Here is a 27,564-nt window from a genome sequence, read left to right on the forward strand (position 1 = left end):
GATCTCTTGTACTGTATGGTGGTCACTGTGATCTCTTGTAAAGTATGATGGTCACTGTGATCTATTGTACTGAATGGTATTCATTGTGATGCCCTTGTACTGTATAGTGGTCACTGTGATGCCCTTGTACTGTATAGTCGTCAGTGTGATGCCCTTGTACTATATGGCGGTCACTGTAATGCTCTTGTACTGAATGGTGGTACTGTAATGCTCTTGTACTGTATGGCGGTCACTGTAATGCCCTTGTACTGTATAGTCGTCAGTGTGCTGCCCTTGTACTGTATGGCGGTCACTGTAATGCTCTTGTACTGTATGGTGGTACTGTAATGCTCTTGTACTGTATGGCGGTCACTGTAATGCCCTTGTACTGTATAGTCATCAGTGTGCTGCCCTTGTACTGTATGGCGGTCACTGTAATGCTCTTGTACTGAATGGTGGTACTGTAATGCTCTTGTACTGTATGGTGGTCACTGTAATGCCCTTGTACTGTATAGTGGTCACTGTGATACCCTTGTACTGTATGGTGGTCACTGTGATGCTTTTGTACTGTATGATGGTCACTGTGATGCCCTTGTACTGTATGGTGGTCACTGTGATGCCCTTGTACTGTATGGTGGTCACTGTAATGCCCTTGTACTGTATGGCGGTCACTGTAATGCTCTTGTACTGAATGGTGGTACTGTAATGCTCTTGTACTGTATGGCGGTCACTGTAATGCCCTTGTACTGTATAGTGGTCACTGTGATACCCTTGTACTGTATATTGGTCACTGTGATGCCCTTGTACTGTATAGTCGTCAGTGTGCTGCCCTTGTACTGTATGATGGTCACTGTGATGCCCTTGTACTGTATAATGGTCACTGTGATGCCCTTGTACTGTATGGTGGTCACTGTAATGCCCTTGTACTGTATGGCGGTCACTGTGATACCCTTGTACTGTATGGCGGTCACTGTAATGCTCTTGTACTGAATGGTGGTACTGTAATGCTCTTGTACTGTATGGTGGTCACTGTAATGCCCTTGTACTGTATAGTGGTCACTGTGATACCCTTGTACTGTATGGCGGTCACTGTGATGCCCTTGTACTGTATGATGGTCACTTTAATACTCTTGTACTGCATGGTGGTCACTGCTTATCCTGCACACTAACAGTCCAGATTTACAGAATATCCATGCATACCTCTGTGATTTTTATCTAAGCACTTCTCCTTAAGCATACTTCCAACCTGGACTGTTGGTGTGTCCTGAGCATTGCTGGTCTAAAGTCACTGTTAATGAGTAGCAATCTGCTACATGGCTATTACACTGCTATTAGATACTCTTTTGGATGCACCAAAAAAAAAAAATGACGTTACTTAATTTTGCAACTTGAAATGTTTCAGAAATGCAGCCGCTCAACACAAAACAGGACAAAAACGTTCCCACAACATTTTTACTTGATATTGTTTTTGCCAAACACAGTAAATCAATAATATCTACTAGTAAGAAGATCATTTATAAGGGTCAGACAATGCGAAAAAGCTGATAAATAGATCGAGGCAAACAAAACAAAAGGTTCAAAAAGAAATAACACAGACTTCAAAATGGAATAAGCAGGATCCAGAAGAAGCCCATCACTCGAGAGGGGATCCATGATCTATGTGGTGGTCTTCAGAACAGCTCAGGTCTGTACCCTACCATGATCACACCAGACACATCATCGATACTGCACAGATCCCTACCATAGAGTGAATACCATATGGGACTAGATCAATAGTCTGCATGGAACCCCTAGAATTATATCATGGATGGGGAACCTTTGGCCCTCCAGCTGTTGTTGAACTATGCATCCCAGCATGCCCTGCAACCGTTTTAGCTTTGCCAAATAGAAAAACGGTAGCAGGGCATGCTGGGAGTTGTAGTTCAGCAACAGTTAGAGGGCCAAAGGTTCCCCATCCCTGGATTAGATACATGGAAACCCCTGTGTGCCAGCATCCATATGATGTCATGACCACTGAAGATCCGTAAGCTTTTGGTGACCACCACAAAGGTTTTATGCCCTAACGCAGGATTCCCCAAGTTTTTCTTATGTTTTCCAAAAGACACCATTATTTTTAGATTTTTTTTTTTTTTAGTGAAGAGGTATTTTAAATTAAAGGTGCTGTGTATGACCCAGGCTGTAAAAACCTGCTTTATAGTGACAATGGGAGACATTGTCACTATACAAACATCATATGTCACCAGAGAAGACAATATATATATATATATTCATATATGACGCTAAAAGAGAACAAACCCATACACTATATAGTGACCACCTCTGGGTGACCTGCGGTAGGATTAGAACTCCAAATGGTAAGTCCCCTACAGATATTTTATCTTAGATACATTTTGAGGGGAACCTTACGTGAGTGGAATGTAAACGTCTCCTTACTGGAATGGACCATTTCTCTGCATTGCCCATAAACATGAAATACACAGGAAATAAACAAAACAGCCTTTTAGCAAGTCCTTTAGTGTTATCCATAGTGTAGGAACCTTCTCCCAAATCTGTCTTGTATAGTGTTCGTAGTCATGGGTGATTTATTGACACTGGCCGTTTTCTGGGCTCAACCAACAGTCAATGAGATCAAAGCGAAATCCACTGAGGTGAAATGGAGGCAGCCATTTTGTTCATGAGAATGTAACCTATCAATTTACTAGAAAACAGTGACATCATGAAATCACATTCTCATGAAAACGTTCCACAAATTGGCTTCTTCCAAAATGACGGCTTTGTTTGACAAACTTAGCTTACTTTGTCATGCCAGATAGAACAATATACCTCACATCTGGTGACAGCGGAGTCAGGATACGGGTTACTAGGATCATTAAAGGCTGAGGATAATCCCGGTCTACTTTCCCCATAACGCCTGTATACTGGCTTATGGTCTGTTCTCTAATAAGTTAAATAAATTAGGATAGGGAGATAACTTTCACGTAACTTTTTAAGCCACTTCTTGGAGAAACACTTGAGATGGAGGCAACAAAGCAATGCTGGAGTAGAGGAGATGAAGTCTCAAGTCTCCAATGTAATTAGTCAAGGCCTACTGTAGATAAGGAATAACTTTGCTATAAAACACTCTACATCTGTTTAAATACATTGGGTCTATGTGTGACATATGCCTATCTAGCTAACCTCTGGAAGCCACTCGTTGGAATGCTATAACATAGGTTTCCATTTGATGGGATACCCAAGACACTTTATGACCATAGCGCATTAGCTAAGGGATGAACCTTCCTTCTGATGAGTTCTAAGTACAGACTCTATAATGCTTGCTCTAGTTTTGCTGAAGGCACTCTACGTAACTAGTCTGCCCACCTTCCTGTACATGGTACAGTGCTCTCTGGCAGTAGGACCTGGAGATGACCTAGGTCTTTAGAACCTGACGTATGAAACTCTTGTTCTGCCTATTTTCCAATGACAATCTTGGCTTCGCCACTTGTAAATCAAAATGTCCGTTTTCCTAAAGACATGAACAAATGAGTGGGGAAAGGGTCCTATACTTTTGCCGTCCACAGAAAAAACTGCACGTCACAGTAGAATCCTTGTATTTTTGTGTTTCAAATTCTGAAGCTTAGACAAAGCAACTTCTCTAAGGGACATGAACCCCACCAAGCCAGCTGGTTAAGACTTCTACGTGACACTCAGCCAGCTGACCGCAGGACTACCTGGCTGTAGGACCTGTAGGAGTCGCTGGCTGCAGGATCTGCTTATATTATGAAGATGACATGGAACCAATGAGCTCTGGAACCTTTACAACTAACTGGTTGAAGGAGCTCTTCGTTACAATGCCCAGCAACTTCAGACACTGCCCAATTTACGCGTAGTATTAGCCAGAAGGTAATATGATTAATATGATAATGTATAAATCCAAATAAAGCCCACGTCCATCACTGTAAGACTCCTCTAGGCAGTAGTAGGTTAGTGAAAAATAACAAACTGCTAATACGGGTGCCGCTCGGTGTGAGACCAGGAATGCCCGGGCAAGATGTACTATCAATATCAACTTTATATCAGCAACTATTTGGCTGTTTTCACAACTGAGATACTTTGAGAACTGGACCCTGCAATGCTCTATAGGTTGAAGCTCCACCACAGTGTTTAGCCCAAGGCTTAAAAAGTTAATTTGGAGTCATGAGGAGCAAAGGACGAATGGAAGCTATATGTTCCCACAACCTACACAACCTCCATTGTCATCACTGATACAGGATTCCACACATGCTAAAAACTTTCCTTCCCAAAAAATCCTAGATGTTTTTCAGTTACACCTGACCATTAGCCCACCCCCATATCCAACACCCTGTTCACTGGTCTTCTTCCCCATAAACGTCATTCTGCTTGCGCTTCATGTTCTCGAAGTCAAAGTCTGTTCCAGTCATTCTCTTGTAGATATCCTTGATGTCGTTGCACGTGGTCTCGAAGTGTGTGGTGGCATCATAGGAGCGTGAGCAGAAGACCTGAGACACAGAGAAGAGCATTTCCATAGATGTCCATACAGGTTTCTCTTATCACTTCACTAGTTGGGAGAGAGTTTGTAAGGGGGAGACTCAACCCTCTACAATGGAACCAAGAGCTTTAGGGAAACCCCATGGAAGAAGCGCTCGTGTTCCCTAGCACCACATAGAAGTGCGCAGGACATGTGTGTTATCAGACTACTGTAATATACAACCATCACAGCGAAGGAACTCTGAGAACTTTATCCTCAGTGATGTCACTAGGCCGCAGTGCATGAGAGGCTATAACCTAGGCATCTCAGTGATGTCACTAGGCCGCAGTACATGAGAGGCTATAACCTAGGCGCCTCAGTGATGTCACTAGGCCGCAGTGCATGAGAGGCTATAACCTATGCGCCTCAGTGATGTCACTAGGCCGCAGTGCATGAGAGGCTATAACCTAGGCACCTCAGTGATGTCACTAGGCCGCAATACATGAGAGGCTATAACCTAGGCGCCTCAGTGATGTCACTAGGCCGCAGTACATGAGAGGCTATAACCTATGCGCCTCAGTGATGTCACTAGGCCGCAATGCATGAGAAACGATAACCTAGGCACCTCAGTGATGTCATTAGGCCGCAGTACATGAGAGGCTATAACCTAGGCACCTCAGTGATGTCACTAGGCCGCAACGCATGAGAGGCTATAACCTAGGCACTTCAGTGATGTCACTAGGCCACAGTGCATGAGAGGCTATAACCTAGGCACCACAGTGATGTCACTAGGCCGCAATGCATGAGAGGCTATAACCTAGGCACCTCAGTGATGTCACTAGGTCGCAATGCATGAGAGGCTATAACCTAGGCACCTCAGTGATGTCACTAGGTCGCAGTGCATGAGAGGCTCTAACCTAGGCACCTTAGTAATGTCACTAGGCAACGGTGCATGAGATGCTATAACCTAGGCACCTCAGTGATGTCACTAGGTCGCAACACATAAGAGGCTATAACCTAGGCAACAGTGATGTCACTAGGCCTTAGTACATGAGAGGCTATAACCTAGGCACCTCAATGATGACACTAGGCCACGGTACATGAGAGGCTATAACCTAGGCACCTCTGTGATGTCACTAGGTCGCAATGCATGAGAGACTCTAACCTAGGCACCTCAGTGATGTCACTAGGCAACGGTGCATGAGAGGCTATAACCTAGGCACCTCAGTGATGTCACTAGGCCGCAGTACATGAGAGGCTATAACCTAGGCACCTCAGTGATGTCACTAGGCCGCACTGCATGAGAGGCTATAACCTAGGCGCCTCAGTGATGTCACTAGGCCGCAGTACATGAGAGGCTATAACCTAGGGTACCTCAGTGATGTCACTAGGCCACGGTGCATGAGAGGCTATAACCTAGGCACCTCAGTGATGTCACTAGGCCGCGGTGCACAAGAGGCTATAACCTAGACATCCTCAGTGATGTCACTAGGCCACGGTGCATGAGAGGCTATAACCTAGGCACCTCAGTGATGTCACTAGGTCGCAGTACATGAGAGGCTATAACCTAGGCGCCTCAGTGATGTCACTAGGTCGCAGTACATGAGAGGCTATAACCTAGGCACCTCAGTGATGTCACTAGGCCGCAATGCATGAGAGGCTATAACCTAGGCACCTCAGTGATGTCACTAGGCCGCAGTACATGAGAGGCTTTAACCTAGGCACCTCAGTGATGTCACTGGGTCGCAGTACATGAAAGGCTATAACCTAGGCACCTCAGTGATGTCACTAGGCCGCAGAGTACATGAGAGGCTATAACCTAGGCACCTCAGTGATGTCACTAGGCCGCAGTACATGAGAGGCTATAACCTAAGCAGCTTATTGATTTCTGTAATTACTTCTAAATGTTATTTTCCATTACTCATCTCTTTATATCTAACTCATTCTATTGTACTTTAAAATGAGATGAGAAAACCGTGCCTGACACATGATATGACTGGACTGTTCGTATGCCAATGTTATTGTGGCCTCTCATTACCTGGCTTTCGCTGCCATCTTCCGTTGGTTCGTACAGATCACTGATTGCGACAAATCTATAATGAGAAAATGGTGGCCATTGTCAGATGTCAGGAGAACGTTTATACTTGGCAAGCAATGAAACACTACTGCATACAAGGAAACATAGGGAAGTACCCAGCCCACAAGGTGAAAATGGCAGCCACATCGCTGAAGGAGTTAACCGTTGGGCTGTGGTGCCACAGTTGTAGAAGGACATATTTATATGTAAGGACTATACACTTCTAGAATGTATTTATTATATAAGGAATCACCTGGTTTATGACATACTATAGGAATTATCCCAAGCTAGAAGAAGTTCTGTTATCCATTTATCATTAATTGTATATTCAATGGGACCCGGGTGTGATATTAGCGCCTGCTGTAGGGGTGGTGGGTGTGAGGGGGGTGCAAATATCCAGCATGCTTCTCATTCCGGCAACTGGTAAATCTGGCAGCAGCACATCTTCCATATAAACCTATGGGGTGGGGATGGAGGGATCGCAGTTGGTATCGGTGGGATTGGCTGCGGTCCCTTCTACGTACATGCAGGGGTAGTCAATATGGCTGGGTGCCGGACGGGTTCCGACAGTCGGGATCCCGACAGTCATTTACCCGACGTCGGGACCCCGACAGTCATTTACCCGACGTCGGGATCCCGACTGTCAAAACGCAGACAGCCGGGTGCCCGACGGCCACCCGCTATTTTCCCTCGTGGGGGTCCACGACCCCCATAGATGGAGAATAGTGGCGAGCGCAGCGAGGCCGCAAGGGGCTTTTTTGCGCTCGCCATGCTGTCTGACTCCGGGCAATCGGGATCCCGATGTCGGGATAATGACTGTCAGGATCCCGACTGTCGGAGTCACATACCACACCCAAAAGGCCCTTATTCTGTCTTTTTAATGTCGCAGTCACTAGCTAGAATTTTCTCTCTCCAAGTTACTAATGATGTCACTAATTTGTGGTATGCCAACACTTAGAGGATAATGATGTCATGCTCTCAGAGTCCTTACTTCTGGTCTATAGGTTCCAGCAGCTCCAGGGCCGGCTCAATCTCCTTTTCAGGTTCAGCGGTCTCCACCGTGGTGCTGACGATAGCGATGTACTTCCCTTGTGCGGCCACGTTGTGTGCGTATGAAATCATACAGACATAAATATCTGTAATGGGCACAGACACTGATGAGATCCTCCTCCCCTGCTGAGGGTCCTCACTCACTCACATCCTCTCCTCCAGCTCACCTGATTTCCTGTTCACCTGGTTCTGTGGTATTATAATTTGGCAAGAGTTGGCATCATTGGTGTTTTTGATGGGATGGCTGAGGATGCAGATGAGACGGATCACCTGGCCAGCCTTGTGCACACGATCGGTGATATAGCTGGGGTCACAGATGAGCTGCTTGCAACGTGCTACCTGAGGCAGACAATGAGATTTATGTCCAAAACACAGGACAGGATGCACCAGTAACGGATGTTACACCCCAAAGTTTACATTCACTTTCTCACTTAATTATTTGCTTATATACATTTGCTCATGGGCTTGCCAGACACCTGGACTCTGCTCAGAGACTCACCAGACACACAGACTCTACTCAGGGACTCATCAGACACCTGGACTCTGCTCAGATACCTGGGAGGAAATTTACAAAGATGGGAGTTCTATTTCACATGGGATGTTGCTATTGGCAACCAATCAGATTTCTTCTAGAAGGTGCTAAATAAATAAGTAGAAGCGTCTGATTGGTTGGCCATAGCAACATCCAAAGTGAAATAGAACTCCCATGTTAGTAAATGTCCCCCCTGGACTCTACTCAGGCAATCACCAGACACCTGGGCTCGGAGACTCGCCGGGCACCCGGACTCTGCTCTGGTACTTGCTGGGAACCCGAACCCTGCTCGGGACTCGCCGGGCACCCAGACACTGCTCGGGGACTCACCAGACACCTGGATTCTACTCAGGTACTCACAAGACACCTGGACTCCTGCTCAGGGATTCGCCAGACACTCGAACCCTGCTTGGGGACTCACCGGGCACTTGGACTTCACTCATGGACTCTCCAGACACCTGGACTCCACTCAGAGACTCAACAGAAACCTGGACTCCACACAGGGACTCTACGGATACCCAGACTCATGGACTCGCCAGGCACCCGGACTCTGCTCGGGGACTCGCCGGGTACCAGAACCCTGCTCAGGGACTCGCTGGGCACCCGGACTCTGCTCTGGGATTCGCCAGGCACCTGGACTCTGCTCTGGGATTTGCCAGGCACCCGGACCCCGGTCGTGGACTCACCGGGCACCCGGACCCTGGTTGCAGACTCACCGGGCACCTGGACTCTGCTAAGGGACTCACCAGACACCCGGGCTCTACTCAGGGACTCACCAGACACCCAGGCTCTACACAGGGGCTCCCCGGACACCCAGGCTCTACACAGGGGCTCACCAGACACCCAGAGGGACTCATAAGACATTTCAGGCACACCAACTAATCACTCCTAAGAACTTACCTCTCCCTCTGACTTTACACCAACTACTTTTCCTTTCTCCATCACAATCTCATCGACACTCTTGTTTAACATGTACGTCCCCCCATATATGGCACTAAGCCTGTACCACAAGAGGGAGACAGAGACACCAGTTATATGTAAGTAACATTGTGTGACACAACATATGTAACTGAACAAATCTGCCTCTACTGTTCACCCTCTGCCTCTCACACACTACCTCTCCCTTTCACCCTCCTTATCAGTTACTGCTTATCAACCTCTCTGTGTCACCCTCTATCTATCCCTTTCACCCACCCTTGGTCACTCTTTGCCACTCCCTATTACCAACTGCTTCTTCAGTCACCCCGTTTGTCATCCTTTCTCCCTTTCTCTCCCCAACACCCCCTGCCTCTCCCTTTCATTCTCTACCTCCATCACCCACTATCCTGCTTGGCCACACCCTTTGCAGTAAAATTACACCCCTTTTCTGAGTGTGTGCACCCTGGCACCGCTAACCACCCCATTGCCCTATAATGTGCCCCTTCATTTTTTAATGGATCCACCCCTGCCTGGTATCAGCAAGAAACCCGTAACAACGAGCATGTATGTAAGCAGCACATGTGGCATAATATGTAATAGGCATTACAGCGTGTGGTATTATATGTAATGGGCATTACGGTGTTTGTTATAACGTGCAATGGGCATAATAAGCCCTGGTTCAGGTGTACACAGCTACCCATTTGCATCAGGTGTCCCTGCTGTACAGAATCCCTAATGGCCTAGCGTTTAAGCCCACAGCGTGCCATGCGCAGCGCCTGGGGTTCGGATACCGGTAAGGAACAAATCTTTATTTTTTTATTCCACTGTATTATTGTTTTATATTTGTACATTAAAATGTGTCTATAATGTATTTAGACTTTGCTTCCACTTGTGCACCGGGTCAGTTTCTCCAGAATGCGTTCTACTGTCTGCATGTGGACTCTGCTCCTCTGTTTCCATACTGTAGCTCTCCTCTTGCCCCCCAGACTTTACACTCTATGCTGTGCCGCTCTCAGCCCACATTGGACGCTGCACCGCTAGCTGCAATGTACAGCACCTGCGCAGCTCTACATCCTCTCACTACACAAGCCCACCCAATGAGTTTTCCTGTATAAAGAGCACACCGAAGTGGTCTCAGATCTGATTGCCAGCACTACAGCCTCTCACTAAACATGGAATTATAAATGCACATTTCTCTCTTCTGCATCTTATTAAATATCTGTATCATTTCATTTTAGCACATAGCACCAGCCCAGCAGCTCTGTTGTGCCCATGTGGTGGTGGGGTCTATACCCTTCCCCTGAAACAGGTGATGGAAGAGGAACATAAAGCCAACCTTGCAAATCCTTGTGGCAGCTCCCCCAGCCCATACAGGGGGTACAGGTATGGGCTCTTGCCGTATCTTGCCAGAGATTCGCTATACAGCTTGATACGATTGATAGTTTCCAGACATGGCTGATCCAGATACCTGAAAGAACATGGAACACGTGTAACACAAATCAACAGACATCATATAGGGAGGGAGGAGGCTGGGATGGAAGAGATAAGGAAATAGAGAAGTGAAGGCAACACAGTATAGTGATGCAGATGCTACATCAAGCAGAAGAGATTAGTACAAGAAATACTCCATACTCCTCCCCTGGCCTCAGCCTAGGGCCTGTCCTCTTCTACTCACAGCCTTCCTCTAGGCTTAGCCTGGCACCTCCTCTGGCCTCAGCCTAGTGCCTGTCCTCTTCTACTCCCAGCCATTCGCTAGCCTTGGCCTAGCGTCTGTCCTCTTCTACTCCCAGTCATCCTCTAGCCTTAGCCTGGCATCTCCTCTAGCCTCAAGCTAGCGTCTATCCTCTTCCACTCCCAGCCTTCCTCTAGCCTTGGCCTAGTGCTTGTCCTCTTCTACTCCCAGCCTTTCTCTAGCCTTAGCCTGGCACCTACTCTGGCCTTAGCCTAGCACCTGTCCTCTTCTACTCCCAGCCATCCACTAGCCTTAGCCTGGCACCTCCTGTAGCCACAGCCTGGCACCTCCTCTAACCTCAGCCTAGTGCCTGTCCTCTTCTACTCCCAGCCATGCTCTAGCCTCAGCCTGGCCTCTTCTATTGCCAGGCATCCTCTAGCCTAAGCCTGGCTCCTCCTCTAACCTCAGCCTCCCCCGTTCCTTATCTATTGCCAGCCATTCTCCAGCCTCATTCTGACCTCTCCTGTAGCCTCAGTCTGGCACCTCCTCTACCCTCAGCCTCGCCTCATCCTCTTCTATTCCCAGCCATCCTGTAGCCTCAGCCTGGCCTCTTCTCTAGCCCCAACCTGTCCTTTCCTGTAGCCCCAGCTTGGCCTCTTCTCCAGCCACAGCCTGGCCTTCCCGGTAGCCCCAGCCCAGCCTCTTCTCTAGGCCCAGTCAGACCTCTCCTCTAGCCTCAGCCTGACCTCTCCTCTAGCCTCAGCCTGACCTCTCCTGTATCCCCAGCCTAACCTCTCCTGTAGCCCCAGCCTGACCTTTCCTCTAGCCTCAGCCTGACCTCTCCTCTAGCCTCAGCCTGACCTCTCCTCTAGCGCCAGCCTGACCTCTCCTCTAGCGCCAGCCTGACCTCTCCTCTAGCCTCAGCCTGACCTCTCCTGTAGCCCCAGCCTGACCTCTAGCCTCAGCCTGACCTCTCCTGTGGCCTCAGCTCGACCTCCCTTGTAGCCCCATCCCGGCCTCTTCTCTAGCCCCAGCCTGACCTCTCTGTTAGCCTCAGCCTGACCTCTCTGTTAGCCTCAGCCTGACCTCTCCATTAGCCCCAGCTTGACCTCTTCTCTAGCCCCAGCCGCACCTCTCCTGTAGCCCCTCTCTAGACTCAGCCTCGCCTCATTTCCAGCCTCAGCCTCGCCTCCTTACACTGTACATGTCACCCCAGTTACAGTGCTGGCTTAAAAGGATAAAACACAAAAGTCCTTGTTCCCGTGTGATTAACAGACAAAGGAGCCGATTCTGGATGCAAAGCAAAATGCAGTAGGTGTCTTCACACGAGGGGGCAATTATGCGTAAAAATCTTTTTCATGCAGGGTAAATACTGGATGCTTTTGCATTTAGCCCACAAATGCAAGACTGCAGTTTACACAGATTTCAGTTTAAATCCACCCTTCCCAAATTTTTACACTCTGCACATCTTACCCCCCACCCCCCACAGCAGGTGTTACCCTGTGCAATGTTATTGATTGCTTTGCACCCCTCAGAATCACCCCTGGGCCTTCAGTGATTGTGCACCTACTCGTCAGTCCGATACAGCGCCAGTGCATGACCTGTGAAGTCAATGACATCCTGTCCTAAGTCAAACTTCTTGTATACATCCCGCATGTTGGTGCTTTTTGGATCCACCCCTTCCAAGGTCTTAGGATCATTCTCATCAAAATTGGCTACAAAGACCAGAAACTTGCGGAACCGTCGTTTCTCGAACATGCCCATGAGGTCTGTGGGAGAGAGCAATGAGCTTAGAGACTCCAGAGAGAAGCTCTTTGGCCACACAGATCAGGACACGTTACGTAGGAGAACCCCTGCACAACAGCAGCCAGAATGGTGTAAGAATAATGCTACAAAACTACTAGTAGGCCAAGAGATTCACTTACTGGAGGCCAGAGCCTCGGTTTCGGTTGACGGCACTTTGTAGATCTTTCCTCCTTTGTACACAAAGCTTCCTTCTACCACTTTGAAGTCCAGATAGCGGGTGACTTCGGTGTACAGCAGCATTTTCACCAACTGCCCTGGAAGTTACAGGGACAAATATTAAATGATAAATGTTCCTCCTGTACAAGGTGCATTCTATCATTCTATGTGTGATACTTAGCTGCGTACACAGTACACGGCCCTCCTATAGTGTGTACCCCCAATACCACCATATTCATCATTTGCAATATTGTGTGGTCACATCTTTCCAGCTGATACGCTGCACAACATACAACACGGTGTATTACATTAAGCATGTAATTATATACTGCACCATTGTACAGGGGGCCATGTAGTACAGGGCTAGTCAACTGGCAGCAGCGAATCAGAAGTCGGCTTTTGCGAGATTCTGGTCATGTGCTGTATACAAGGAAGCAGCTGCTGGGCCATAAGTGTCACCTATGAATCAGCATCAGAGCCTTTAGGCCGGGCAATTAAGGCCCTTTAGTAAATGAAGCTGGGTGTGTTCTGTGCTCACTGCGGGTGAGTTTAGTAGTTTCGCTCAGCTGACGGATGCACGAGGCTGCGATCTCGGGATTTCCTCTCCAGTTCTGAGGTATTGTCTGATTTGGTTTCCTGTTTCGGACAAGGAATGTTTTGTCATCTGTAATATTTCTAACCATCAGTACTAAAAGTATACCCCAAACGTCCACACGGTCTAGAACGGAATTGACAGGCCTGTGGATGCTATGATTCTCCTGCGCTCTCCCCGTGGATGCTATGATTCTCCTGCGCTCTCCCTATGAATGGTATGATTCTTCTGTGCTTTCCCTGTGAATGCTATGATTCTCCTGCGCTCTTCCTGTGGATGCTATGATTATCCTGCGCTCTCCCCGTGAATGGTATGATTCTCCTGCGCTCTTCCTGTGGATGCTATGATTCTCCTGTGCTCTCCCCGTGGATGCTATGATTCTCCTGCGCTCTTCCCGTGGATGCTATGATGCTCCTGCGCTCTCCCCGTGAATGCTATGATTCTCCTGCGCTCTCCCCGTGAATGCTATGATTCTCCTGCGCTCTTCCTGTGGATGCTATGATTCTCCTGTGCTCTCCCCGTGGATGCTATGATTCTCCTGCGCTCTCCCCGTGAATGCTATGATTCTCCTGCGCTCTCCCCGTGGATGCTATGATTCTCCTGCGCTCTCCCCGTGAATGCTATGATTCTCCTGCGCTCTCCCCGTGGATGCTATAATTCTCCTGCGCTCTCCCCATGGATGCTATGATTCTCCCGCACTCTCCCCGTGAATGCTATGATTCTCCTGCGCTCTCCCCGTGGATGCTATGATTCTCCTGCGCTCTCCCCGTGAATGCTATGATTCTCTGCGCTCTCCCCGTGGATGCTATGATTCTCCTGCGCTCTCCCCGTGAATGCTATGATTCTCCTGCGCTCTCCCCGTGAATGCTATGATTCTCCTGCGCTCTTCCCGTGGATGCCATGATTCTCCTGCGCTCTTCCCGTGGATGCTATGATTCTCCTGCGCTCTCCCCGTGGATGCCATGATTCTCCTGTGCTCTTCCCGTGGATGCTATGATTCTCCTGCGCTCTCCCCGTGAATGATATGATTTTCCTGTGCTCTCCCCATGAATGGTATGATTCTCATGCGCTCTCCCCGTGAATGCTATGATTCTCCTGCGCTCTCCCCGTGGATGCTATGATTCTCATGCGCTCTTCCCGTGAATGCTATGATTCTCCTGCGCTCTCCCCATGAATGGTATGATTCTCCTGCGCTCTCCCCGTGGATGCTATAATTCTCATGCGCTCTTCCCGTGAATGCTATGATTCTCCTGCGCTCTCCCCATGAATGGTATGATTCTCCAGCGCTCTCCCCGTGGATGCTATGATTCTCCTTCGCTCTCCCTGTGGATGTTATAATTCTCCTGCACTCTCCCCGTGGATGCTATGATTCTCCTGCACTCTCCCCGTGAATACTGAGATTCTTCTGCACACTCCCCCTGAATACTAAGATTCTCCTATGCTCTCCCTGTGGATGCTACGCTTCTCCTGTGGATGCTCCGTTTCTCCTGCGCTCTCCTGTGTATGCTCCATTTCTCCTGCACTTTCCCTGTGAATGCTGCACTTCTCCTGTCCTCTCACCGTGGATGCTACGCTTCTGCGCTCTCTCCAAGGATGCTATGATTCTCCTGCGCTCTCCCCGGGGATGCTGCGCTTCTCCTGCACTCTCCCCGTGGATGCTGCACTTCTCCTGTGCTCTTACCGTGGATGCTACACTTCTCCTTCACTGTCCTGTGGATGTGCTGTTTCTCCTGCGCTCTCCTGTGGATGTGTTGTGTCTCCTGCGCTCTCCCCGTGAATGCTGCACTTCTCCTGCACTCTCCCCATGGATGTTATGATTCTCCTGCGCTCTCTCCATGGATGCTATGATTCTCCTGCGCTCTTTCCATGGATGCTATGATTCTCCTGCGCTCTTTCCATGGATGCTATGATTCTCCGGCACTCTCCCCGTGAATTCTGCACTTCTCCTGCACTCTCCCCATGGATGTTATGATTCTCCTGCGTTCTCTCCATGGATGCTATGATTCTCCTGCACTCTCCCCGTGGATGCTATGATTCTCCTGCACTCTCTCCATGGATGCTATGATTCTCCTGCGCTCTTTCCATGGATGCTATGATTCTCCTGCACTCTCCACGTGGATGCTGCACTTCTCCTGCGCTCTCTCCATGGATGCTATGATTCTCCTGCACTCTCCCCGTGGATGCTGCACTTTTCATGCACAGGGGCAGCTGCAGTCCAGAACTGCTGGAACTACTGCAGCCCTGTCTCTGGCTGGGGGGCCCCTACACACCTGCTTGTGCTTTTCTTGATCTGCAGCTAGTGCTGCAGAACTAATGCACGGTCATTCTGCCAGACTGCCTCCTGCAGCCATGATGGTTGCTCATTGTTCCATACTGCCCACAACCCTTGCATGCAGAGACGTGCCGCTGCATGGAGGTACATACTCAACCTTTTCTAAAGTCTTATCTGTTGGGTGTTTATAGCGTTATGAAAATGTCGGCGATTGTGGGCTGGGTGAAATTTGCGCGTTCTGGCTACAGGTGTTTGGCTCACATCATAGTCACCGTGATCTGCAGGTCATCCTGATACTGTGAGCTCCATACTTCACATACAGACAAGTATAATAACTATATTATCACCCACACACCCACACACCCACGCAGATACCACCCTCAGAACCTCACCATTAGCCATGAGAAACTTGGGGATTAGGTCCACGTTCCAGTCTCGTCCTCTCCCCATGCTCTCAGCAGGTCCATCTGGAATCTCAAAGCGTTTATAGAGCTGTAGGAATAAAAGACGGAGTTTGGTGGGGGTGCATCTATGCAAACGGACATACAACTATTACACACAGCGGCTTGTTTGTGGAAGGTGTGTTGTGTGCTCATCACACTGCGCACTCTGCAGTGCAGAGCAGATGTAAGTAATGCATCCACACTGACTTCAGTGGCAATGCTGCCTGGGACATAGGAATACCTTATATAGGGTAGGTCAAACCAAGCATATGGAAACATACACAATATTCATGCCTTCTGGTCTTTTCATTCTGACGCATCAAGAGGTGTCCCTGTATAATACAACAGTGGAAGAAGCCCCCTCTGCTGAATAAGGACTCTCTGTATAATATAACAGTGGAAGAAGCCCCCTCTGCTGAATAAGGACTCTCTGTATAATACAACAGTGGAAGAAGCCCCCTCTGCTGAATAAGGACTCTCTGTATAATATAACAGTGGCAGAAGCCCCCTCTGCTGAATAAGGACTCTCTGTATAATATAACAGTGGCAGAAGCCCCCTCTGCTGAATAAGTGTTCTCTGTATAATACAACAGTGGAAGAAGCCCCCTCTGCTGAATAAGCTCTCTCTGTATAATATGAGGAAGAAGCTCCCTCTGCTGTATAAGTGCTCTCTATAATATAACAGTGGAAGAAGCCCCTCTGCTGAGTAAGTGCTCTCTGTATAATATAACAGTGGAAGAAGCTCCCTCTGCTGAATAAGGACTCTCTGTATAATATAACAGTGGCAGAAGCCCCCTCTGCTGAATAAGGACTCTCTGTATAATATAACAGTGGCAGAAGCCCCCTCTGCTGAATAAGGACTCTCTGTATAATATAACAGTGGCAGAAGCCCCCTCTGCTGAATAAGTGTTCTCTGTATAATACAACAGTGGAAGAAGCCCCCTCTGCTGAATAAGCTCTCTCTGTATAATATGAGGAAGAAGCTCCCTCTGCTGTATAAGTGCTCTCTATAATATAACAGTGGAAGAAGCCCCTCTGCTGAGTAAGTGCTCTCTGTATAATATAACAGTGGAAGAAGCTCCCTCTGCTGAATAAGCGCTCTTTGTATAATATAACAGTGGAAGATGCCCCCTTTGCTGAATAAGTACTCTCTGTTTAATATAACAGTGGAAGAAGCCCCCTTTGCTGAATAAGTACTCTCTGTATAATATAACAGTGGAAGAAGCCCCCTCTGCTGAATAAGCGCTCTCTGTATAATATAACAGTGGAAGAAGCTCCCTCTGCTGAATAAGCGCTCTTTGTATAATATAACAGTGGAAGATGCCCCCTTTGCTGAATAAGTACTCTCTGTTTAATATAACAGTGGAAGAAGCCCCCTTTGCTGAATAAGTACTCTCTGTATAATATAACAGTGGAAGAAGCCCCCTCTGCTGAATAAGCGCTCTCTGTATAATATAACAGTGGAAGAAGCACCCTCTGCTGAATAAGTGCTCTCTGTATAATATAAGTGGAAGAAGCCCCCTCTGCTGAATAAGTACTCTCTATAATATAACAGTGGAAGAAGCCCCCTCTGCTGAATAAGTACTCTCTATAATATAACAGTGGAAGAAGCCCCCTCTGCTGAATAAGCGCTCTCTGTATAATATAACAGTGGAAGAAGCACCCTCTGCTGAATAAGTGCTCTCTGTATAATATAAGTGGAAGAAGCTCCCTCTGCTGAGACAGATGACTAGAAGCTATATCTTAACTCAGATACAACTCAGTTCTGACAAAGAAGAGTATTATTGTCACATGTTTTAACATCTAACTGTGGGGAAACGCTAGACCCTCTGTATACTGCTCTTCAGGAACCACAGGGGTTAGCCAACTTCAGAATAAGATTATGGGAGTGCCCAGTATGTACACGTGTATTATGCAGTATGGCTGCTTCTAAAGCTAGGCTACATGTGTAAAGGTGTGTCTGCCGTAAAAGAAACCCCCTCAGAATACTGTACCTCCTCTAATGGGGTGATGGAGGAACTTTCTCCTCCGTAGTACGGGTTCCTGTCCATGTGTAAGACCTTCTTCCCGTTCACAGACATGATCCCAGACAAGATGCATTCCTGTAAGAAGGAACAGACAGCAATGAGCAGCAGGATATTGGGCATTGTACCCATCTGCATAGAAAAGGTCATTTGTGTAGATTTTGTACTTGTAAGACTTTAGCGCTAAACACACCAGAGGACCTGTATGCTGGTATTCCTTATATTCTGTGTCCGTGTGCTCCTCATTAACAAGCAGACACATATAGAACAACTGGTTCAAATGATCTGAATAGTCACAGAAGTGAAGAATATTTCAGGATGGAAGTGAATTGATCCAACAACCCTATAGAAGCAGATGAGTAACAATTTTATAGTTATCCTCATTGGCTTATAAAAGGCAGCTTCTGATTGACTGCCCATTAATACATTGTATTTCTATAGGCTGGGTGGTTATTTGAACTGCTTTACTACGTTGGATGGAGAGAAAAAAAAAAAAACAGGATTTTTGTTACTTACCAGTACATCCTTTTCTCCAATTCCACAGGGGACACTGGAGTCATACATACAGAGGAATATAGATTGGTAGTCACTGGGAGCTGGCACTTTAAGAATTGTAAATAATGTGACTGCTCCTCCCCCTCTATACCCCTCCCCCAAGCCAGTCTTGGTAACAGCGCCCGAGAAGAGCTGGGAAATTGAGGGAGAGAACAAGAACACAAACAAAAACTAAAGAACATATACATTGTAAGAGAAAAACAGATAACACAGCACATAACACCAGTGTCCCCAGTGAAATCGGAGAAAAGGATTTACCGGTAAGTACCAAAATTCCGTATTCTCTTTCATCCAGCAGGGGAAAATGGAGTCATACTTATAGTGGGGATGTCCCAGCGCTCCCAACCAGGGCAGGAAAGTGCTGAGAACCTTGCAGAACCGCACAGGTAAACTGCAACACAAAAGTTGCAAAGGTGTCAAATCTGTTACCAACAGAGGAACCTTGGAGGCAGCCAGATAAGCTTGTTGAATCATAAGACGAATACAACTTCCTGGAGTAGAAAATAGAAAGGACCGAAACCTGTACTTTTAACAAGCCAAGACACTAACCAGCAGTTAAGCCCATCTGCAGAAAAAGGAGTAGTCGAAATGTCTTGCAAGTAAAAGGGTCAAGCCTCTACCTTCACTCCAGGAAATATAAGCTTTCCAAATTCGGGATGTGAATTCCTTATTGGCGCTGAGCATTGTAGGGATGACCACCGATGGAATACTTCTCTTCCTTAGGAGGCCCTGCTCAACAACTACACCGTCAAACAAAGCTGCTTCAAGTCTGGAAAGACTAAAGGACCTTGTTGTAACAGATTGTACCTTAGAGCAGGGGTTCCCAATCTTTTTCTAATCAGGGCACCTTAGAGTATCAGAATTTTTCCACGGCACCCCTAGGCCCCAAAAAATATATATGAAATGAAGTAGATTGTGTTTACATGTGCTTCTTAGGTTCAGTTATGTGGTAAAGGGCAGGATTTGGTTCTGATTGTACAGATTTTATGATTGGCAGCCACCAGCACTGTTTTTTTCCAGAAATAATTGATCATAAATAATTTGAATTGGTCCTGGACGACCAACCCGAGGCACCCCTGCAAGTGTCCCGAGGCACCCCAGGGAGCCTAGGCGCACAGTTTGGGAACCACTGCCTTGGGAAAGGGTCATGGTTCATCCACCAACAGACAGCGTAGACTGGAGTACCAAGCCCTGCAGAGCCAGTTTGGAGCTATCAAGAGCACTCTGAGGGGGAACCCCTTGATTCGCTGGAGAAGACGAGACAACAGAGGAAATAGATAGATGAACTGAAACTCCCAAGAAGATACTAGCACCTCCACTGCCACCACCTCAGGATCTCAAGAGCAGGAGAGATACAGTGGAAGTTTGAGAGTTTTTTGAGGAATGCCCCACCTGCGAGTCAGCAAAACATGAGGGTGTAGAGACCATTCCCTTGAGTCCACGTCCTGCCATCTGAGGTAGTCAGCATCCCAATTCTCCACCTATGGGATGCATATGGCAGATAGAGCTTCGGCATTGGGTCTCCACCCACACTAAGATCCTGGACACTTCTCGCATGGCTGCGTGACTTCTTGTGTCGCTTGATGATTGATATTCAATTCGACTGGAATTAAATCGCGCAGCCTTGCAGAAGATAATGAGCTTGTTGGAGAGCCAAAAAGACCACTCTCGACCAAGATGTTGATCAGTGACCGCACCTCCTGAGGCGCTCGCTGCAGGGGGGTTGCACATGCACATTATCTCATATGTGCAGACCCCCACCGTCGTGGACAAAGACAATTTGGACCTGTCCAAAATGTCTGAATTGGCCCCTTTGTGTTGTGGAAGAGAAATACGGTTATGGTATACTTACCATGGTTAACTCCTTTTCCTCGAAGTCCACAGGAGTCGCATTGGGGTGTGCTGGTAGGTTGTGTCCGGAGCACCAACAGTTAAACTTTTAGTCCCAGGATGCTCCGGTCCACCTCCCGCACACCCCGCCCCCTGACCTCAGGCACTCAGTTTTGTAAGTAAGCCCAAGGCAGGAGCCGGAAGGGCAGAAGGAAGACTGATCGACTAAAGAACACATTCTCTCACACAGACAGGAAATGTACAGTTGAGTATAAAAAAAACCGAAAGGCCAGGTGCGTTCAGGGTGGGCGTCCTGTGGACACTGTGGACCTCGAGGAAAAGGAGTTAACCATGGTAAGTCTACCATAACTCCGTATTTCTTCTGCAGGGTCCACAGTGCTCCACAGGAGTCACATTGGGGATGTTCCAAAGCAGTTATTTAAGGGAGGGAACGCCCCTGAGCATCCTGAGAAGGCATCAAAGGCATAAAACCTAAGGAAGGTATTGATTGATGACCAAGTGGCAGCTTTGCAGAGCTGTTCTGCTGGCCAATTAAGGCCCTACTGACCGTGTAGAGTAGGCCGAAATGGAATCTGAAACTGATAGATTCGCTCTTGTATAAGCTTCGGAGATTGTAATGCGAAGCCATCGAGTCAGCATTTGTTTTGTAGCTGGCCATCCACGCTTGTGAAAGCCAAAAAGTATGAACAGGGAATCTGTACATCTAAAGACGTAGTGTGATCTACATACATTCTGAGAGCCCGTACCACATCCAAGGAGGCTCCCCAGCAGAGACGCTAGACGACAGAAAGGCTGGAACCACAATTTCCTCATTGAGGTGAAACTTAGACACCACTCTAGGGAGATAGCCGCCCTATCAAGATGAAAAATAAGGAGCGGTGAACGTCAAGATAGAGCACTTAGATCAGAAACTCTATGTGCCGAAGCAATACAGAAGAAACCCTTTCTTAACAGTTAGCCATTTAAGATCAGTGTCCTGCAAAGGTTTAAACGGAGGACCTTGCAATGCTTTTAGAACTACACTGAGATCCCATGGAGCAACAGAAGGAACAAACGGAGGCTGGATTCGCAGCTCTGCCTGCATGAAACCAAAGAGACAGAGCTGAAGCTTGAACTTTAGTCCAAGCCGGACTGAAGAAACTCCAGAAGTCTGAAAACTTTGAACACTCACGTATTATAAGTACATGTAGTGCACCACTCTGTCATATATGAGGGAAGAGACTAGTTTTCTTGCCTGGTATCCATGGTGAGGAGTACCCAGTACATGCCATCATGTTAACGTGTGACTCCCGGCAGTGTCACATACATACATGCTGTCATGTTGCCGTGTGACTCCCGGCAGTGTCACATAGATGCTGTCATGCTGCCGTGTGACTCCCGGCAGTGTCACATACATGCTGTCATGCTGCTGTGTGACTCCCGGCAGTGTCACATACATGCCATCATGTTAACGTGTGACTCACAGCAGTGTCACATACATGCTGTCATGTTACCGTGTGACTCCCGGCAGTGTCACATACAGGCTGTCATGTTAACATGTGACTCCCGGCAGTGTCACATACAGGCTGTCATGTTACCGTGTGACTCCCGACAGTGTCACATACATGCTGTCATGTTAACGTGTGACTCCCGGCACTGTCACATACAGGTTGTCATGTTACCGTGTGACTCCCGGCAGTGTCACATACAGGCTGTCATGTTACCGTGTGACTCCCAGCAGTGTCACATACAGGCTGTCATGTTAACATGTGACTCCCGGCAGTGTCACATACAGGCTGTCATGTTACCGTGTGACTCCCGGCAGTGTCACATACAGGCTGTCATGTTAACGTGTGACTCCCGGCAGTGTCACATACATGCTGTCATGTTACCGTGTGACTCCCAGCAGTGTCACATACAGGCTGTCATGTTACCGTGTGACTCCCAGCAGTGTCACATACAGGCTGTCATGTTACCGTGTGACTCCCGGCAGTGTCACATACATGCTGTCATGTTACCGTGTGACTCACAGCAGTGTCACATACATGTGTCATGTTAACGTGTGACTCCCGGCAGTGTCACATACATGCTGTCATGTTACCGTGTGACTCCCGACAGTGTCACATACATGCTGTCATGTTACCGTGTGACTCCCGGTAGTGTCACATACATGCTGTCATGTTACCGTGTGACTCCCGGCAGTGTCACATACATGCTGTCATGTTACCGTGTGACTCACAGCAGTGTCACATACATGTGTCATGTTACCGTGTGACTCCCGGCAGTGTCACATACATGCTGTCATGTTACCGTGTGACTCCCGACAGTGTCACATACATGCTGTCATGTTACCGTGTGACTCCCGGTAGTGTCACATACAGGCTGTCATGTTAACGTGTGACTCCCGGTAGTGTCACATACAGGTTGTCATGTTAACATGTGACTCCCGGCAGTGTCACATACATGCTGTCATGTTACCGTGTGACTCCCGGCAGTGTCACATACATGCTGTCATGTTACCGTGTGACTCACAGCAGTGTCACATACATGCTGTCATGTTACCGTGTGACTCCCAGCAGTGTCACATACATGCTGTCATGTTACCGTGTGACTCACGGCAGTGTCACATACATGCTGTCATGTTACCGTGTGACTCCCGGCAGTGTCACATACATGCTGTCATGTTACCGTGTAACTCCCGGCAGTGTCACATACATACATGCTGTCATGTTACCGTGTGACTCCCGGCAGTGTCAGATACATGCTGTCATGTTACCGTGTGACTCCCGGCAGTCACATACATGCTGTCATGTTACCGTGTGACTCCCAGCAGTGTCACATACATGCTGTCATGTTACCGTGTAACTCCCGGCAGTGTCACATACATACATGCTGTCATGTTTCCATGTGACTCCCGGCAGTGTCACATACATGCTGTCATGTTACCGTGTGACTCACAGCAGTGTCACATACATGCTGTCATGTTACCGTGTGACTCACAGCAGTGTCACATACATGCTGTCATGTTACCGTGTAACTCCCGGCAGTGTCACATACATACATGCTGTCATGTTACCGTGTGACTCCCGGCAGTGTCACATACAGGTTGTCATGTTACCGTGTGACTCCCGGCAGTGTCACATACATGCTGTCATGTTACCGTGTGACTCACAGCAGTGTCACATACATGCTGTCATGTTACCGTGTGACTCACAGCAGTGTCACATACATGCTGTCATGTTACCGTGTAACTCCCGGCAGTGTCACATACAGGCTGTCATGTTGCTAGGTAACAATGTAGCAGGGAGATTTGCATGAATGGCTGTGTACAGCTTGAATTCCAGGATGTGACACCCTCCCTGACAGCAAACATGATTCGTGAATAAGCAGAATGTGGGGCCGGCTCACAGTCCTTCAGCCATAAACCAGACGCAAGCCCTTATTTCCACCTCCGGTCTCAAGGTGCAGTCACCTGTTTAGGAAATACCTGGAATGGTACCAACTGAAATGATTAAGCCACTGAAACATCAATACCCCTATTATATTAACTAGACCAACACCCAAAATGGGATGTGAAAGACATTATCTAATTCAGCACCAAGGAGAGAGCATAAAACATACTATCTTCATCACCAACAGAGTACTGCTCCCCATCTCACCTGCTGCACCCCATTCCCCTACACCGCTCCCCATCTCACTCCCCTGCTGCACCCCATTCCCCTACACCGCTCCCCATCTCACCTGCTGCACCCCATTCCCCTACACTGCTCCCCATCTCACCTGCTGCACCCCATTCCCCTACACCGCTCCCCATCTCACTCCCCTGCTGCACCCCATTCCCCTACACCGCTCCCCATCTCACTCCCCTGCTGCACCCCATTCCCCTACACCGCTCCCCATCTCACCTGCTGCACCCCATTCCCCTACACCGCTCCCCATCTCACTCCCCTGCTGCACCCCATTCCCCTACACCGCTCCCCATCTCACCTGCTGCACCCCATTCCCCTACACCGCTCCCCATCTCACTCCCCTGCTGCACCCCATTCCCCTACACCGCTCCCCATCTCACCTGCTGCACCCCATTCCCCTACACTGCTCCCCATCTCACCTGCTGCACCCCATTCCCCTACACCGCTCCCCATCTCACTCCCCTGCTGCACCCCATTCCCCTACACCGCTCCCCATCTCACTCCCCTGCTGCACCCCATTCCCCTACACCGCTCCCCATCTCACCTGCTGCACCCCATTCCCCTACACCGCTCCCCATCTCACTCCCCTGCTGCACCCCATTCCCCTACACCGCTCCCCATCTCACCTGCTGCACCCCATTCCCCTACACTGCTCCCCATCTCACTCCCCTGCTGCACCCCATTCCCCTACACCGCTCCCCATCTCACCTGCTGCACCCCATTCCCCTACACCGCTCCCCATCTCACTCCCCTGCTGCACCCCATTCCCCTACACCGCTCCCCATCTCACTCCCCTGCTGCACCCCATTCCCCTACACCGCTCCCCATCTCACCTGCTGCACCCCATTCCCCTACACCGCTCCCCATCTCACTCCCCTGCTGCACCCCATTCCCCTACACCGCTCCTCATCTCACTCACCTGCTGCACCCCATTCCCCTACACTGCTCCCCATCTCACTCACCTGCTGCACCCCATTCCCCTACACCGCTCCCCATCTCACTCCCCTGCTGCACCCCATTCCCCTACACCGCTCCTCATCTCACTCACCTGCTGCACCCCATTCCCCTACACCGCTCCCCATCTCACTCCCCTGCTGCACCCCATTCCCCTACACTGCTCCCCATCTCACTCCCCTGCTGCACCCCATTCCCCTACACCGCTCCTCATCTCACTCACCTGCTGCACCCCATTCCCCTACACCGCTCCCCATCTCACTCCCCTGCTGCACCCCATTCCCCTACACCGCTCCCCATCTCACTCACCTGCTGCACCCCATTCTCCTACACTGCTCCCCATCTCACTCACCTGCTGCACCCCATTCTCCTACACCGCTCCCCATCTCACTCACCTGCTGCACCCCATTCCCCTACACCGCTCCCCATCTCACTCACTTGCTGCACTCCATTCTCCTACACCGCTCCCCATTTCACTCACCTGCTGCACCCCATTCTCCTACACTGCTCCCCATCTCACTCACCTGCTGCACCCCATTCCCCTACATCACTGCCCATCTCACTCACCTGTTGTACCCCCTCTCACTCACCTTCTGCACCCCATTCCCCTATACCGCTCCCCATCTCACTCACCTGCTGAACCCCATCTCACTCACCTGCTGCACCCCATTACCCTACAGTGCTCCCCATCTCACTCACCTGCTGCACCCCATTCCCCTACAGTGCTCCCTATCTCACTCACCTTCTGCACCCCATTCCCCTACACCGCTCCCCATCTCACTCACCTGCTGCACCCCATTACCCTAAACTACTCCCCATCTTACTGACCTGCTGCACTCCATTACCCTACATCCCTGCCCATCTCACTCACAGGCTGCACCCCATTCCCCTACACCGCTCCCCATCTCACTCACCTGTTGACCCCCATTCCCCTACACTGCTCCCCATCTCACTCACCTGTTGACCCCCATTCCCCTACACCGCTCCCCATCTCACTCACCTGCTGCGCTCCATTCCCCAACACTGCTCCCCATCTCACTCACCTGCTGCAGCCCATTCCCCTACACTGCTCCCCATCTCACTCACCTTCTGCACTCCATTCCCCTACACTGCACCCCATATCACTACACCCACTGCACCATATTCCCCTACACTGCAACCCATCTCACTACACCTGCTGCACCCCATTCTCCTACACCCCATATCACTACTCCTGATGTGCCCCATCTCACTGCACCTCATCTCACTACACCTGCTGCACCCCATTCCCCTACACTGCACCTGCACCATATCTCACTGCTGCACCCCATTACCATACACTCCATCTCACTACACCTGCACCCCATTTAACGATTCCCCTAAACTGCACCGCATCTCACTACACCTGCTGCATCCCATTCCCCTACACTGCACCTCGCTACACCCCATATCGCTACACCTGCTGCACCCCTTTCCAATACACTGCTCCTTGCTACACCCCATATCACTACACCTGCACCCCATTTAACGATTCCCCTAAACTGCACCGCATCTCACTACACCTGCTGCATCCCATTCCCCTACACTGCACCTCGCTACACCCCATATCGCTACACCTGCTGCACCCCTTTCCAATACACTGCTCCTTGCTACACCCCATATCACTACACCTGCACCCCATTTAACTACTCCCCTAAACCGTATCTCATTATACCTGCTGCACCACATGCCACTACACCTGTCCCCCATCTCAGTCCCCCCACACCCCGCTATAGAGCACTGCACGGCCGGTAAGGACATTATATAATGACTTGCACAATGCACAGGGAGAGACGCCGCTGCACCGACACCGGTCTGTACCGGAACACTCACCGTAAGGCCGGTGCCCAGGACGATGACATCGTACTCCTCATCCATCCTGCCCGCAGTCCGCAGCCGCCGCCCTCAGCACAAGAGCCTCTGCCGCTGCTGCTGCTGCCGGATAATGGCTGGACCAAAGATGGCTACACAGCTGCACCGCCCTGTCTTCCTCCGCGACGGTAAAAAGTCCCTGGCTATGACCCGGGCCCCAAAGCTACAGTGAAGCGTAGAAGGGGCGGGGGGACTGGGGGAGGACCGGACCAGTCTGGTGTGGTCCGAGGGCTCGGGGATCAGTCACTCGTAAACACTGCCAGGAACCCTCCGTTCTGTCATACGGGGATGGACAGGGTGGGTGACCTCGGTGATACGTCCCTAGATGAATATCACTCCGCGCCTGCATCATCTGTTGGGAGGATGCTCTAATGTCATTTACCTCACTCACAGTAGTGCTCATCACTTAGCATCCCCATACCCTGTACACTGATGTAGTATCATCCATATACCCTCTATACAGACGTCATTAGATCAGTGTACAGGGTATATGTGTGGTATGACGTCTGTGTAGAGGGTATATGGATGATATTAGATCAGTGTACAGGGTATATGTGTGGTAGATCATCCATATACTCTCTATACAGACGTCATACCACACATATACCCTGTACACCCGGGGTGTCCAAACTTTTTGCGACGAGGGCCTGATTTGGT

At 49.2% G+C, this 27,564-nt stretch overlaps 1 protein-coding gene across 3 annotated transcripts; it reads right to left on the bottom strand.

Moving 5' to 3' along the window:
• Nucleotides 1-1,417: 1,417 nt before the first annotated feature.
• On the bottom strand, nucleotides 1,418-27,157 carry GDI1 (GDP dissociation inhibitor 1). Of its 3 annotated transcripts, none has more exons than XR_014460988.1 (12): nucleotides 26,869-27,157; nucleotides 17,960-18,067; nucleotides 15,915-16,014; nucleotides 12,622-12,756; nucleotides 12,267-12,465; nucleotides 10,361-10,492; nucleotides 9,007-9,106; nucleotides 7,742-7,913; nucleotides 7,516-7,660; nucleotides 6,486-6,540; nucleotides 1,958-4,478; nucleotides 1,418-1,795 (listed from the first exon to the last, which is right to left on the bottom strand). XR_014460988.1 is itself a non-coding variant. In XM_083161067.1 (11 exons), exons 1-11 carry the CDS (start codon nucleotides 26,911-26,913, stop codon nucleotides 4,326-4,328), a joined length of 1,344 nt encoding a protein of 447 aa, XP_083017193.1. In that variant the 5' UTR covers nucleotides 26,914-27,157; the 3' UTR covers nucleotides 1,418-4,325. The 3 variants fall into 3 exon arrangements, 1 of the variants encoding a protein (XP_083017193.1); XR_014460987.1 differs by having other exon boundaries at nucleotides 1,950-4,478; XM_083161067.1 differs by having other exon boundaries at nucleotides 1,418-4,478.
• Nucleotides 27,158-27,564: the final 407 nt, after the last annotated feature.

This window comes from Crinia signifera, chromosome 9, assembly GCF_055691185.1.
Source record: "Crinia signifera chromosome 9, ASM5569118v1, whole genome shotgun sequence".
Lineage (NCBI taxonomy): Eukaryota > Metazoa > Chordata > Amphibia > Anura > Myobatrachidae > Crinia > Crinia signifera.